The 13,480-nt window shown below is 58.4% G+C and overlaps 1 protein-coding gene across 8 annotated transcripts; it reads left to right on the top strand.

The window, feature by feature from the left end:
* The first annotated feature begins 579 nt into the window (after window positions 1-579).
* GIGYF1 (GRB10 interacting GYF protein 1) lies at window positions 580-12,834 on the top strand. 8 transcript variants are annotated; one of them, XM_012759315.2, is made up of 27 exons: window positions 580-697; window positions 4,704-4,944; window positions 5,568-5,719; window positions 5,977-6,088; window positions 6,184-6,313; window positions 6,421-6,516; window positions 6,664-6,775; window positions 6,882-6,990; window positions 7,327-7,367; window positions 7,555-7,725; window positions 7,953-8,206; window positions 8,321-8,429; window positions 8,934-9,071; window positions 9,252-9,352; window positions 9,509-9,680; window positions 9,782-9,948; window positions 10,069-10,169; window positions 10,259-10,375; window positions 10,493-10,593; window positions 10,767-10,849; window positions 10,958-11,098; window positions 11,181-11,405; window positions 11,656-11,843; window positions 11,934-12,094; window positions 12,186-12,349; window positions 12,426-12,555; window positions 12,652-12,834. In XM_012759315.2, exons 4-27 carry the CDS (start codon window positions 6,054-6,056, stop codon window positions 12,702-12,704), a joined length of 3,099 nt encoding a protein of 1,032 aa, XP_012614769.1. In that variant the 5' UTR covers window positions 580-697; window positions 4,704-4,944; window positions 5,568-5,719; window positions 5,977-6,053; the 3' UTR covers window positions 12,705-12,834. The 8 variants fall into 8 exon arrangements, with proteins under 8 accessions (XP_012614769.1, XP_075851459.1, XP_012614770.1 ...); XM_075995344.1 differs by having other exon boundaries at window positions 8,934-9,080; window positions 11,659-11,843; XM_012759316.2 differs by having other exon boundaries at window positions 8,934-9,080; window positions 11,946-12,094.
* Window positions 12,835-13,480: the final 646 nt, after the last annotated feature.

Raw genomic sequence — 13,480 nt, 5'->3', positions numbered from 1 at the left:
CCTAGTCACTGGTCTAGTCTAGTCACTGGTGGGAGCCACATATACACTATAGGTCTCACCAGTCACTGCTGCCTTGGACTGTTTCTAAACCATTAGGTGGCCACTTATTTCATATGTCCGAGGACGACTGATGAATGGTTATGGATTTTGTCTCCTTCAATCCAGGCGGGCTTCCTGGAGGAAGCCGACTCTCTAGAAGAGGCCGGCGAGGTCTTGGTCCAGAGGGTCGCGCGTCACGTGCCGGGGGTACCTGGGGAGCTCAGCGAGCACCCCCGGGGACCACCTCTGGCCCGCAGAGGGCCCCGGGTCACGTGACGAGCCCGGCGCCCGGGTCACGTGTCGGGGGGGCCGGGAGCGGCGGGAGTCCGGGCCGCGCCCCGTTGGGCACGCTGGACGCGCGCGAGGCGAGGCCGGGCGAGCCCGTGGGGGTCCGAGCGGGCCGGAGCGGCGGAGGGAGGAGGCGGCGGCGGCGGCGGCAGCGGCGGAGGGGGCGGCCCCGCGTCCGCGTCACGTGGTGCGAGGCGGGCAGCCATCTTGCTACAAACACAAACAGAGAGGAGCGGCCGCCGCGGGAGCGCCAGCGCCCCCTCCCCCGCCGCCGCCGCCCCCCGGCCCGCCGCACGCCGCCCGCCGCCGCCGCCCGCCGCGCGTCGCCAACGCCCCGGGACCGGACTCTCGCGCCGCCCGCCTGCCCGCGGTAAGCGCTCGGCGGACCCCGGCCCCAGCCGGGTCCCGGGCAGGCCCGCCCCCGACGCCGCGGCGGCCGCGCCGAGCCTGCGAGCGCAGGAGCCAGCAGCGCGCGGGCCGCCGGCAAGGACCCTCCCCCGTCTCCTCCCCGAGGCCGCCGCCGCCCGGTGCGCCCGCCCTCCGGCCCCTCCCCGCCGCCGGACCCTCCCCCGGAGCGGGCCAGCCTCCGCGCGGCCCCGGGAGGCCGGCTCCCCGTTCGGGGGCGTTCGCCCTCCGCCCGCTCCCCGCGCACCTGGCGCCCCTCCCTGAAGGGCACGCCGTCCTCCCAGCCCGGCCGCCGCCGCCTTCCCACCCCCGCGCTCCTGACGGACGCCCCCGGACCCCCGCGAAAACCTGTCCGGGGCCCCTCGCGGCCGCCCGGGCCCAAATGCCCCGCTGTGGTCGGGCCCCTGCTGTGCGCCCCGCGCTCCCCGGAGGTTCCCCCAACGTGCCGCTGGGTTCTTAATCCGAATGAGCTGGGCCTTGCGGGTCTCCAAGTCCAAGCGTTCCACGACTTTGGCCAACATGGAAGCCTTCTCCACCCAGGCACCTCTCCTGGTTCTTTTTTACCTACGTTTTCTTTCAGCCGGTGACCTTAGTGCTTGGTCATTGGGGTCTCCTCTCTCCTGGTTGCTCGGTCGCGTTAAACATCTATCTTAGCAGGGGCTGCTTGGCTTACCTGTCACCAAGCCAGGCCCTTCCTAGCTTATGTCCCCTGATGGAGCAGCTCCCTGGCTAGAGCCCCTCACACTTTGCCTTTTTTTTTTTTTTTTAATAACTTTTAAAGAGACCCTCGTGTTTCTCCTCTCTTTTGCAGTGGTTGCTGGAATTCTTAGTCAGCTTCCAGGTCTTTTCCATCCTAGTGCTCTACACTGGAAGATGCTACATACTTGTTGGCCGGATCTTTCCTCCACCCACCCAGTCTTACTCCCTCCTGAAAGTGCTCCTCTCTCAAAGATCATCAGCCTCCACATACCCTCTCCACTGCCCCTCGAGCTGACAGCAGTTTGTCTTAGTGCCCCACCCCCTTGTCTTTGCCACTGAAACACCATCACCACCAATAAGCTGCCCCCCTTTCCCGTCTTCGAGTGGGAGTTTGGTCTCTGGCTCCTTCCCATCTCCACTGTTCCCTTTGTAGCCCCAGTCACCCTCCATCCCAGCTCCAGTTTTATTTCCTAGATTGTAGGTCTTGGTCTTCCAGTGGTCTGTCGTGTCATTGGGGAGGATTTGGGGCAGACCTGGACTTTGTGTTCTGCCATTGCTTGGGGACCAGGGGCCTTGAGGGCCGCATATGGTGATTGCAGTTAAGTGAATCATGTGCTTAGACTTCTGGACTAGCTTTTTCTGCCAATGGATGCATTAGTATTGTATGGGATTTGATAGAAGTTTGTCCTCACTTTTACATCTGTGATTGGAGTTTGAGCTAGAAAAAGTAGCCCCACTTTAGAAGAGAGGTGAGAAGAGGCTATGGGAGCAATTTAAAAAGTGTCAGGAAATTCAAAATGCCTTCAAACTCAGGAAGCATGCTTGAGAGTTTGGGATGGCTACTGCCACCGTGTGTGCCGCCTTCAGTCCTGGCTAGAGTGTTGAGGACTTGGGGGTACCCTATAGGGGAAGCTGCAGCCTCCCTTCCTTGTTTTCCCTGGCTTGATCCCAAGGCTGGGCAAGTGGGCAAAAGGGATCAAATGAGGTAAAGTGTGAAAGAGCTTTGAAAACTGTTAACTAGTGTGCAATTGCCAAGTGGTGTTATTTGTCATGATGTCTCAGAGAGTAGAGAGCTGGGATAACTGACCAGCCAGAGGGAGCTCGGGTTTGCATCTCTTTTTTTAAGCTTCAGAGTCCTCACTCTACCACGCATGGAGAATCTTTCCATCCTGAGAAAGGGCCAAGTCACCTCCAACAGGCTTGGGGCTGGGCGGTTGCTCCAAATGTTGGGGAATTTGGGACTCTGCTTCTGTTAATAGTGGTATAGTTTTTTTGCCAAGGCACATGCTCCGGATTGGGGCTAATTTTAGGGGAGATGGAGCGAGGAGATAATGTTCTTAACTTAGCGTGTACTGGGACCGCCTATCGCCTGCATCTTTTCTCCTCCAGAGAGTTCTGAACCCCCGGAGAACCAGCTCCCTTCTAAGTGCCCTCCATCCAGCCTGTTGGAAGCACACAGGCCCAGCATGTCCTTGCCCTTTGTCTCCAGCAGGGGGCAGCCTTTTAATAGGAATAATTCAGACACTGGGGGAGTCATGGTAGACTGAGGCCAGAGAAAGAGAAGGGTTGGGGAGGGAATGAATAGCTGAGGTAGGCTAAGGAACAGGGATGGGCTGGAAGGGGCCTGCAAGGAGGAGACCCTTAGCCCAGGCAGCCAGGGAAAGGGAAGGCAGGACAGGGTGCCATCCTTGAGCTCTCACCACCTCTCCCCCTCTTTCTTTCATTGGAAAGGGATCCAAACACTTGGCTTTGAGACTTTGTGATACACAAACTTAGGATCTTTTTTGTTTTTTTTTTTAAATCTATTCTTTTCTCAAGGATTTCCCTCCTGGCAGGATTTCAGATTTCTCTCATGGGACAGCGTAATTAGGGAATGATTTCCCTGCTGTTCAGAGGCACAAATGTGGTTTGTCTTGTCTTTCATTCTTCCCCGTGCTTGTGGCGTAGAGGAGACTTCTCGGCATGGGCACTATTGACGTTTAGGGCTAGGGAACTTTTTGTTGTGGGAACTGCCCTGTGCCTCATAGGGTGTTGAGCGGCATCCCTGGCTTCTACGCCCTTGATGGCAGTAGTACTCTCTGCTCATTGTGACAGCCCAGAATATCTCCAGACATTGCCAAAAGTCCCCCAGGGAGAAGAAGGATCCCCAGTTGAGAACCACCATCTTTGAGGCAGCACGTGGGGCCCATGCACACACTGGGTGGCTACAGCTGCTGAGCTGGTTCCTTGCATTCTAAGAAGGGGCCGGGCAGTCCCCATCTTCTGGTATTAGCCCCTTTTCTGGTGGGGCCCCGAGACTTAACCTTATTCTCCTGGTTTCTCCCCAGGAAGGTACATGGCATGTGCTTTCTCCTGCTCTCTGCCTCCTCTCCCCACCTTCGTTTGCCTCTGCCAGGACCTGGTGGCATTCTTGGCAGGTGGGAGGGTGGGGTGATCTCTTTTTTGTTCTCCTCTCTCCCACCCAGCAGTCCTTCCATGTCCCCAGGACTAGTTTCTGTCCTTCTAGAAGGAATGGACTGGAGGAGGCTCAAAACTGCCTCTCCTGAGGCCTGTTTGAAGGAATGTGGGGTGTTTTTCTTGGAGTGGGGAAAACGTAGGTATGCAGTGGTTATCCCCGAATAACTTTTTTCCATAAAGCTTTTTTAAAAAAAATTATTGTGGTAAAATACATATGATATAAAATGTACCATTTTGACCGTTTCTAAGTGTGCAGTTCTGTGGCATTAAGTACTTTCACGTTGTTGTACAGCCGTCACCACTAGTGTCTGCAGAACTTTCCTGTCTCCTCCGCTGAAGCTCTGGTGGGTCCAGCAGCGGCTCCCACTCCCCCCACCCTTCCTCCCCTCCCCGGCCCCCCAGCTGCCTGCCACTTTCCATCTCTGTGCATTTCACTACTCTAGAGACTTCATGTGAAAGGAGTCAGCTGGTAGTGTCTTTTTGTGATTGGTACATGTCACTTAGCATCATGTCCTCAAGGTTCATCTAGGCCCCAGGTTGCTTTGGGATTGTGGTGCAGGAAGCACCAGCCTTTCTCTGCTGCCCTTGGGCCACTTGCATTCAGTGAAAGGCTGCCGGTTTTGTAGGGTGTCCAGCCACGGCTATTGTGGTAGAGGTGCCCATTTGGGAGACCATTTGGGAGGGCCACGTCTCACCCTAGGGTTCTGGGACTCTGAGCTGGCACTGTGTTTGTCCCTGGCTTTTGCTTTAGCTGCAGGTGATTGACCCTGTCACCTTGGGCCCTCTGATGGCATTCTCTTCCTCTTCCTTCCCAGACTGTGGCATCTTGGAGTTGATGGGAGCTACAGGGGCACGCTGGGCCAGCCTCCCTCCTAGCCAGTGACGGACGCCCTTGAAGCTCCTGGACATTGCCCGTCCTTCGTCCTCTGCCCGGTACCACCAGGGATGAGCCTCCTCCTGAGAGTCTCCTCTGTAGTCCCTTAGAGGAACCGGTTGCTGCTGCCACCCCTCCTCTTCTATCAGCCTCAGTGACTCTGACCTTATTTTTACTTTATGGTGAGGGAACCTTCTTCCCAGCCGTTATCGTAAAAACCTTGTTCCCATCTTGGCTGTTTTGCTCGAGCAGCTGTTGATCTGGGGCCAGGGGTCTGGGCGTTTCTTCCTGTTGGGTAGGCCAGCCCAGACCTGCCTGCCTGGAGCCCTCAGCCTGTGCCCATCTTTGGCCCTGGACTGGCCTCTCCGCTCCTTTCCACTGGGTTCCTCCCCAGACTGAGTCCCTGCTCTAGTCTCCAAGCAGCCAACCATGATTATTTCCATGAGGGAAGGAATTTTGCTCCTAGATTTATCCCTAATCCTTTTCTCCATAACTGACCTTTTCTCCCCGGGATGTTTGTTGCTCCAGTGGTGGTGGTTTATTTTTCCTTTTTTTTTGCTTGCTTGTTTGTCTTTGTCCTGAATGTCCATACTTACCTCAGTCATTGCTTTCCCAGATTCTGTGCCGCACTTCCCTGTCTCAGCCTGTGGGTGAGGGTGCTGATGACCTGACACCGTGTGTGGCGTGTTATCTGCCACACCTGTGGCATCTAGTGCCCTGGCTGTGCGTCAGGGGCGGGCTGGAGGCAGGGATGCCTACCAGCCCATTAACTCAACCCTACCTTCTTCCCCTTGCTCTCCTTAAGGATCTTTCCCAGATGTGAAGGTTCCTCCCGGGCACTACTGAAGCCAGACCGATAACCTAGTGGCTTGGGGACCCTGGTTCACTCCAGCGCCGGACCTTGCCTGAAGAAAGCCTGCCCCTCTTCCTATAGCTTTTCAGGGCCAAGGCTGCCAGGTGAGCCTGAGGCCGAGGGAGGGCTCCCTGCAGAGACTGGAAGGGATTCCAGTATCCCTGCTTCTTTTCTTGGTCTTGACTCATCTTTCTTTGGTTAATAGCCCACAGTGTGAGTGGCTGTGCGGCGGGCTTAAGTGACCCACCCACTAGCCCAAGGCCCATTACCATGCCCGCCAAGGTGTAGGACCTCTCCCTCACCCTGTGAAGTATCTGAGTGTGCTGTTCTCCAAGGCCCTGTGTCCCCCATGCCCCGACAGGTGTTTGGCACGTGAACGCTGGTCCTCCCTGCTCTGCTCGTTTCCTCTGGCCTCTAGGAAGCACACACAGCTCCACGATGGCAGCAGAGACGCTCAACTTTGGGCCTGAGTGGTGAGTCACATGTGCTTTGGCTGCTGTGGAGAAGCCAGGTAAGAATGGAGCTGCTCTGACTTGTGTCTTTCTCCTTCCCTCTGTCCCTCTTCCAGGCTCAGGGCCCTTTCCAGTGGTGGCAGTGTGGCCTCCCCACCCCCCTCCCCTGCCATACCCAAATACAAGCTGGCTGACTACCGCTATGGGCGTGAGGAGATGCTGGCTCTCTATGTCAAGGAGAACAAGGTGGGTGGGTGGGCGTGGAGGTATGTGGCTAAGTTGCCCTATGGCCTTGGCCAGTAGAAAGGACCCTGGAGCATGTGGTATCTTGGTCCTCCTGCCCCATCTGACAGGTCCCTGAAGAGCTACAGGACAAGGAGTTTGCTGCGGTGCTGCAGGAAGAGCCACTGCAGCCCCTGGCCCTGGAGCCCCTGACCGAGGAGGAGCAGGTGGGCTGAGTGGCAGCTGTAGGTCAGGACCTTGTGTTGGGAGGAGAGGGGCTGGGCTGGGAGGACAGGTAAGAAGGTTGGTGTTTTGGGTAAGGTGGGGATGATCAGGTGCCCAGGTCCTCACTCTACTCCTGGCTCCTTCCTCAGAGAAACTTCTCCCTGTCAGTGAACAGTGTGGCTGTGCTGAGGCTGATGGGGAAAGGGGCTGGCCCCCCCCCGGCTGGCACCTCCCGTGGCAGGGGCAGCACACGGAGCCGAGGTAGAGGGGCAGTCACGTGCTTGGGGGTGGGCAGAGTTGGGGCCGTGGTTTCAAGGGTGTGGAGAGATGTTCTGGCAGGTCTCAAACCTGTGTCTCATCCCTTTAGGCCGAGGCCGTGGCGACAGTTGCTTTTACCAAAGAAGCATCGAAGAAGGTGATGGGGCCTTTGGACGGAACCCCCGGGAGATCCAGCGCAGCCAGAGCTGGGATGACAGGTAGAGCTGGAGGGTGGTGGCAGAGGCAGAGGGGGCTGGGTCCCATGGAGGCAGGCTTTGGTCTTTGTCATTATTGGGGAATTGGAAGCCCTTGTTGGAGAGCTCTGGGGCCTGCCCTTTTCCTTCTGACTCTCTTAGTACCCTGTGATCTTGTGGTCCATGTGTCCCTTTGTGATCCCTTCTCCCAAGCTTGACTTTTCCCTAGTTCCCTCTGTTTCCTACCTCTGCCCCCCTCCCCCCACCGTCTCAGGACACAGTGGACAAGGCATCCAGCAGTACTGCAGGGTGGGGAGGAGAAGCTGTACTTTTTTTTGACTGACACCTTTCTTCCTGCAGAGGCGAAAGGCGGTTTGACAAGTCAGCAAGGAGGGATGGAGGTATGGAGAGCGGGAGAGGGTGGGGGTGGGGTGTGGGGGACCAAGATGGGTGCCTTAGTTGGGGGGATATTTACTCAGGATATGAGGGCCTGGAGCTGGGTTCCTCACTGACTGACAAGGGTCAGCGAGAGTCTTCCAGGTACTGTGGTTGCCATTCTGCTGTGTCTCTCCCCTCCCCCACACCCAGCACGATCCGGGTTTGAGGAGGGAGGGGCTGGCCCAAGGAAGGAGCACGCCCGCTCAGATAGTGAGAACTGGCGTTCTCTGCGGGAGGAACAAGAGGAAGAGGAGGAGGGCAGCTGGAGACTCGGGGCGGGACCCCGGCGAGAAGGAGACCGCTGGCGCTCAGCCAGCCCTGGTAAGATTGGGCTAGGTGGCATCCTAGGAGGCTGTGGGAGGCAGGAACTGTCTTAGGAGGGTGGGCTCCAGTGGTCATGAAGAGAGCAGAAAGCTTGCTGGCACAGGGGTGGCTGGGAGCACAGTCCTTGAAATGCCCGTAGTTCCTGGGGTGAACGGTGGTCGAGGAGAAGACTCTGGCTTGTCTCAGATACCGATTCTCTTTCTCCTCTGACTTTTCCTGCCTAGATGGCGGCCCCCGCTCTGCTGGGTGGCGGGAACATGGGGACCGGCGTCGCAAGTTTGAATTTGATTTGCGAGGGGATCGAGGAGGGTGTGGTGAAGAAGATGGGCGGGGTGGGGGAGGCAGCTCTCACCTCCGGAGGTGCCGAGGGCCTGACGGCTTTGACGATGACAAGGATGGGCTCCCGGAATGGTGCCTGGATGATGAGGATGAAGAAATGGGCACCTTCGATGCCTCTGGGGCCTTCTTGCCTCTCAAGGTACATGCGATGAGGCGAGGGGGAGGCTCTTGGTCAGGCTGTTTGGTACCTGCCCTGCTGGGTTCCTCTCGCCCATTTGTTCTCTGATCCCATCAACTCCCCCAACCCATACAGAAGGGTCCCAAGGAACCCATTCCTGAGGAGCAGGAGCTCGACTTCCAGGGTCTAGAGGAGGAAGAGGAGGAGCCTTCCGAAGGGGTGGATGAGGAGGGGCCTGAGGCAGGTGAGCCACAGGGTGGGCAGGGAGGAGGCACGACAGCCAGGTGCTGGCTACCCGCCTGCCTGTAGGGTCAGGCTGCCTAGAACTGCATGGGAAAAGCAAGTGCTGAGAGACTTGCGGAGGAACTTAGAATCAGCAGAGCTGTGTCTTATGGGTAGCATGTCAGATACAAATCAAGTGCAATCAAAGTGACCTTTGAAAATCCCTTGGAGAAGCTGTAGAACATGGTGTTAACTGTATGGTGTCGTGTACACAGCCCTCTATGGTGTCGTAATGTGTGCATACCGTGTCCTGAGGTGTGAGGCAAGAAAGGTGTGCACAGTAGAGTCTGGGGTGATAAATTTGCCACATTCCTATTCAAACGTTAGCTGAGTTGACTGAAGTTAAGTGAGTGGACTCACTGCCTAGAGGCCCAAGTTCTGGCCACATGGAGGGCTTGTGCTGACTCATGTGTCAGGCCTTCTGGCTCTTGGGTTTTGAATTCTGGTCATTAACTTTCTCTCTCAGGTGGGAAGGAGCTGACCCCACTGCCTCCTCAGGAGGAGAAGTCCAGCTCTCCGTCCCCACTGCCCGCCTTGGGCCCACTCTGGGGGCCAAATGGGGATGGTGATGAAACTGTGGAGAAGGAGCTCCCAGCAGCTGAAGGTAGACAGAGTGAGAGCTGGGGCTGGTGGAGACAGCACCCTCTCCTGTGGGGAGGGTCACACAGGGCACATGCGTTATTGGGTTGGCTACAGCAAGGGCTCATTAATCTGGAGTGAAGGCGGGTCAGGGACTGTCTTGTCTCCTCTGGTGCCCCATCTACCCTCTGTCCTTCTGTCCTAGGAGATGAGATGAGGGGGATCCAGCTGAGTCCTGGAGTGGCCTCCCCCACTGGCCCACCTGGTGACCTGGAAGATGATGAAGGCTTGAAGCACCTGCAGCAGGTGGGGAAGGCAGGAAAGCTGGAGGGAGCCTTCCCTGCGGGGAACAGAGAGCCACGCTTTTCCCGATTCTGTGCTGCCTCGTCTATGACCTGACCGAACCCCAGCCCCTTCTTGATGTTGTAAGGCTGAACTTTACTTCTCTCCCTGGGCTCTCAGGAGGCAGAGAAGCTGGTGGCCTCCCTGCAGGACAGCTCTCTGGAGGAGGAGCAGTTCACAGCCGCCATGCAGACCCAGGGCCTGCGCCACTCTGCTGTCGCCACTGCCCTCCCCCTCAGCCATGGCGCTGCTCGGAAGTGGTTCTACAAGGACCCGCAGGGGGAGATCCAAGGTGCCTGTGGCAAGTGGGAGGGCTCTTAGAGGGCCATTGTTCAGGGTGTCTTTGGTGTACTTTCTGACCCCGAGTGGTTTTATTCTGCTTCCTTTGTCTAGGCCCCTTCACGACACAGGAGATGGCTGAGTGGTTCCAGGCTGGCTATTTCTCCATGTCACTGCTTGTGAAGCGGGGCTGTGATGAGGGCTTCCAGCCTTTGGGTGAGGTGATCAAGATGTGGGGTCGTGTGCCCTTTGCCCCAGGGCCCTCACCACCCCCACTGCTGGTGAGCATGCCTCTCTTTGTGGATGGGGGTGGGGCAGGGCCATGTCACAGCCTTGGGACCCCAGCAGAGTCCCACGCACCCCCCATCCTGTGCACTGGGCTTGGTCTCACCATTGTGTAGGGAAACATGGACCAGGAGCGGTTGAAGAAGCAACAGGAGCTAGCAGCAGCGGCCTTGTACCAGCAGCTGCAGCACCAGCAGTTTCTTCAGCTGGTCAGCAGGTACGAGGGGCCTGGGAGGGCTTGGAAGTAGAGCAGGGTGCTGGCTCCATGTGGCCCACCACCCCCACACACTGTCCACATCTCTGCAGCCGCCAGCTCCCCCAGTGTGCACTCCGGGAAAAGGCAGCTATGGGGGACCTGTCGCCGCCGCAGCAGCAGCAGCTCACAGCATTTCTGCAGCAGCTCCAGGCTCTCAAACCCCCCAGGTCCGTGGGCTGCCATGTGTCACAGTGCTGTGTGTGTGTGCCCTGGAGATATGTATGGAGGGGGCGGATGGGCTGGAAATGGATTGGGGTCTTGAGAATCACTGATTTGCTCCTCAGAGGTGGGGACCAGAACCTGCTCCCGACGATGAGCCGGTCCTTGTCGGTGCCAGATTCAGGCCCCCTCTGGGACGTACATACCTCAGCCTCATCACAGTCAGGTGTGTGGCCCACCGGCCTCCCTCCCTCCCCTCTCAGCCATTCTCTCCCTCCCTGGGCATTTTCTGTGGGGGGGCTTGGGGGCGGCCTGTTAGTTACCTTCATGCTGCTCCAGCTGCTGGATGGGACCAGGGGGACCCAGGTTCCCTCCTGAAGCTGCCATTGCCACCTGCAGGTGGTGAGGCCAGTCTTTGGGACATACCAATTAACTCTTCGACTCAGGGTCCAATTCTAGAACAACTCCAGCTGCAACATAAAGTGAGTAGGCGTCCAGGGGCTGAGTCCCTGGGTGTGGAGGGCCAGACCAAGGTGGGGCCTGAGGCCAGTACTGCCAGCCCCCGCACCTGACCAGGTCGGTGGTCTCAGTTCCAAGAGCGCAGAGAAGTGGAGCTCAGGGCGAAGCGGGAAGAGGAGGAACGGAAGCGCCGCGAGGAGAAGCGCCGCCAGCAGCAGCAGGAGGAGCAGAAGCGGCGACAGGAGGAGGAGGAACTGTTTCGGCGTAAGCAGGTTGGTGCCACCCTGTCCTCTGGTTGACTGCCCTCACTGTGGCCCCCTCACCTTCTTCCCCTCACCGTGTCTCTCTGTTTAGGTGCGACAGCAAGAGCTGCTGCTGAAGCTGCTGCAGCAGCAGCAGGCGGCCTCGGTCCCTGTGCCTCCTGCGCCCAGCTCCCCTCCCCCACTCTGGGCTGGCCTGGCCAAGCAGGGCCTCTCCATGAAGACGCTGCTCGAGCTGCAGCTGGAGGGCGAGCGGCAGCTGCACAAGCAGCCCCCAACTCGGGAGCCAGCTCGGACCCAGGTGCCCAACCACCGCGTGGTGAGCAGGCTGGGCCCCTCCCTGTTGACGGGAACCTTGGGCCCTCTCTCGTCAGCTTCCAGGGTGACACGGGGAGGAGTGGCCCTGAGCCCAGGCTTTTCTGCCCAAGCCCTGTTCCTTACTTCATCCTGGGTGATCTCTTTCCCACACGCCCCTTGCCTCACTTACCCCTTTCCCATGCGAGTGAGCCTCCCCGCCTAGCTCTCTTGGGTGCTTTGTTTTGGCCACCCTGACTTCCTGCCATCTGCAGCAGCTTGGGAGCCTGGGCACTGCCCCACTGAACCAGTGGGTATCTGAGGCAGGGCCGCTGTGGGGCGGGCCCGACAAGAGTGGGGGCAGCAGCAGCAGCCTGGGGCTCTGGGAAGACACCCCTAAGAGTGGCGGGAGCCTGGTCCGTGGCCTTGGCCTGAAGAATAGCCGGAGCAGCCCGTCTCTCAGGTGGGTGCAGGGCCCTGAGGCTCTGGGGCGGCTAGGGGTGGAAGGAGGTAGAACACCTGAGCTGGCCTCTAAGTTGCTCGCCCCCCTCAGCGACTCTTACAGCCACCTAGCAGGTCGGCCTGTTCGCAAAAAGACTGAGGAAGAAGAGAAGCTGCTGAAGCTGCTGCAGGGCATCCCCCGGCCCCAGGACGGCTTCACCCAGTGGTGCGAGCAGATGCTGCACACGCTGAGCACCACGGGCAGCCTGGACGGTACTGGTGGGCGGACCTGGGAGGCCAGCTGGGGCTGAGGTCTCCAGACTGGAGCCAGGTGGGCCCTGATAGCCCCCACCTTGGCCCACAGTGCCCATGGCTGTAGCCATCCTCAAGGAGGTGGAATCCCCCTATGACGTCCATGATTATATCCGTTCCTGCCTGGGGGACACGCTGGAAGCCAAAGAATTTGCCAAACAATTCCTGGAGCGAAGGGCCAAGCAGAAAGCCAGCCAGCAACGGCAGCAGCAGCAGGTGAGCGCTCGTAGGGCCCAGGCAAGGGGTGTGAGCACCCCTGTGCCCTCCTGACTGGCCCTCTCTGCTGCCTTAGGAGGCGTGGCTGAGCGGCGCCTCCCTGCAGACGGCCTTCCAGGCCAACCACAGCACCAAACTCGGCCCTGGGGAGGGCAGCAAGGCCAAGAGGCGGGCGCTGATGCTGCACTCGGACCCCAGCATCCTGGGTGAGCTGGGGCAGGGGCAGGGGCTGTGCTTGCTCAGCACAGGGTGGCAGGAGCCTGGGAGAGCCAGCTCAGACGCAGCTTCTCCCCCGGCTTCAGGGTACTCCCTGCATGGATCTTCTGGTGAGATCGAGAGCGTGGATGACTACTGACCAGCCCGTCCCCAGCCCCTGGGCTGTAGGCCAGGGGTGGCAGCAGTGGCGTGGACCCTCGGGTCCCCAGCCTGCAGGCTCCCCACAGGGAGCCGAGGAGGAAGCAGGGGCAGCGGCCCCAGCACTTGTTACAAACCACACGATGCACCTTAACTCACCCACCACGAGGCACTTTACAGATTGGGGGGAATGGGTTGTGTTTTTTTTTTGTTTTGTTTTGTTTTTTAATTTTAAGCAACTTTGAAGAAAATGTTAGGAGAGACAGAAGCTATTGTTTAAAAACTAGACTCTAAACACCCCTTACCCTTCTGGGGATTGGGAGGGGGTGACAATGGAAGGTCCACAGAGGTGTTTTTTTTTGGATTTTTTTTGTTTTTTTAAGAAAAAAGTTGAAAAATAATGAAAAAAAAATGGTTAGGAGGTTGAAAGAAAAACACACTGTTATTTTGGGGCAAGTGGGAACACAGGCCCCATGGACCTGTCCTGCCTGGGCCCGAGGCTGCACTTACCTCCTGCTCCTGGAAGGTGGGCTGTGAGGTAACTGGAAGCTGGGGCGCCAGCAGTTTGCACAGCGAGACCCTGCAGACCCCCGTCCACCGGCCCAGCTGTGACCAGCTCTGTGTTGCTGTGACTATGGCAGATGTGTCTGGGGTAGGGGCCAAAGTAAAGTAGCCCCTTGGCTTTGCTGCTTTGGGGGAAAGTTGCACAAATTGGACGAGCCGCCTCAGCCTCCCAGGCTACCTTCCTGCACTGGCCTATGGGTAGATGGGAAGGGC

This window comes from Microcebus murinus, chromosome 19 (assembly GCF_040939455.1).
Source record: "Microcebus murinus isolate Inina chromosome 19, M.murinus_Inina_mat1.0, whole genome shotgun sequence".
Lineage (NCBI taxonomy): Eukaryota > Metazoa > Chordata > Mammalia > Primates > Cheirogaleidae > Microcebus > Microcebus murinus.
This window is presented reverse-complemented; position numbering and strand designations above follow the sequence as displayed.

Excerpts from the sequence above, each read along its gene's own strand:
- GIGYF1 (XM_012759308.2), top strand. The coding sequence starts at position 6,054 with ATGGCAGCAGAGACGCTCAACTTTGGGCCTGAGTG. Across the intron at positions 6,089-6,183 it reads CTCAACTTTGGGCCTGAGTG|GCTCAGGGCCCTTTCCAGTG; the intron begins GTGAGTCACATG and ends TCCCTCTTCCAG. Across the intron at positions 10,594-10,766 it reads CTCAGCCTCATCACAGTCAG|GTGGTGAGGCCAGTCTTTGG; the intron begins GTGTGTGGCCCA and ends TGCCACCTGCAG.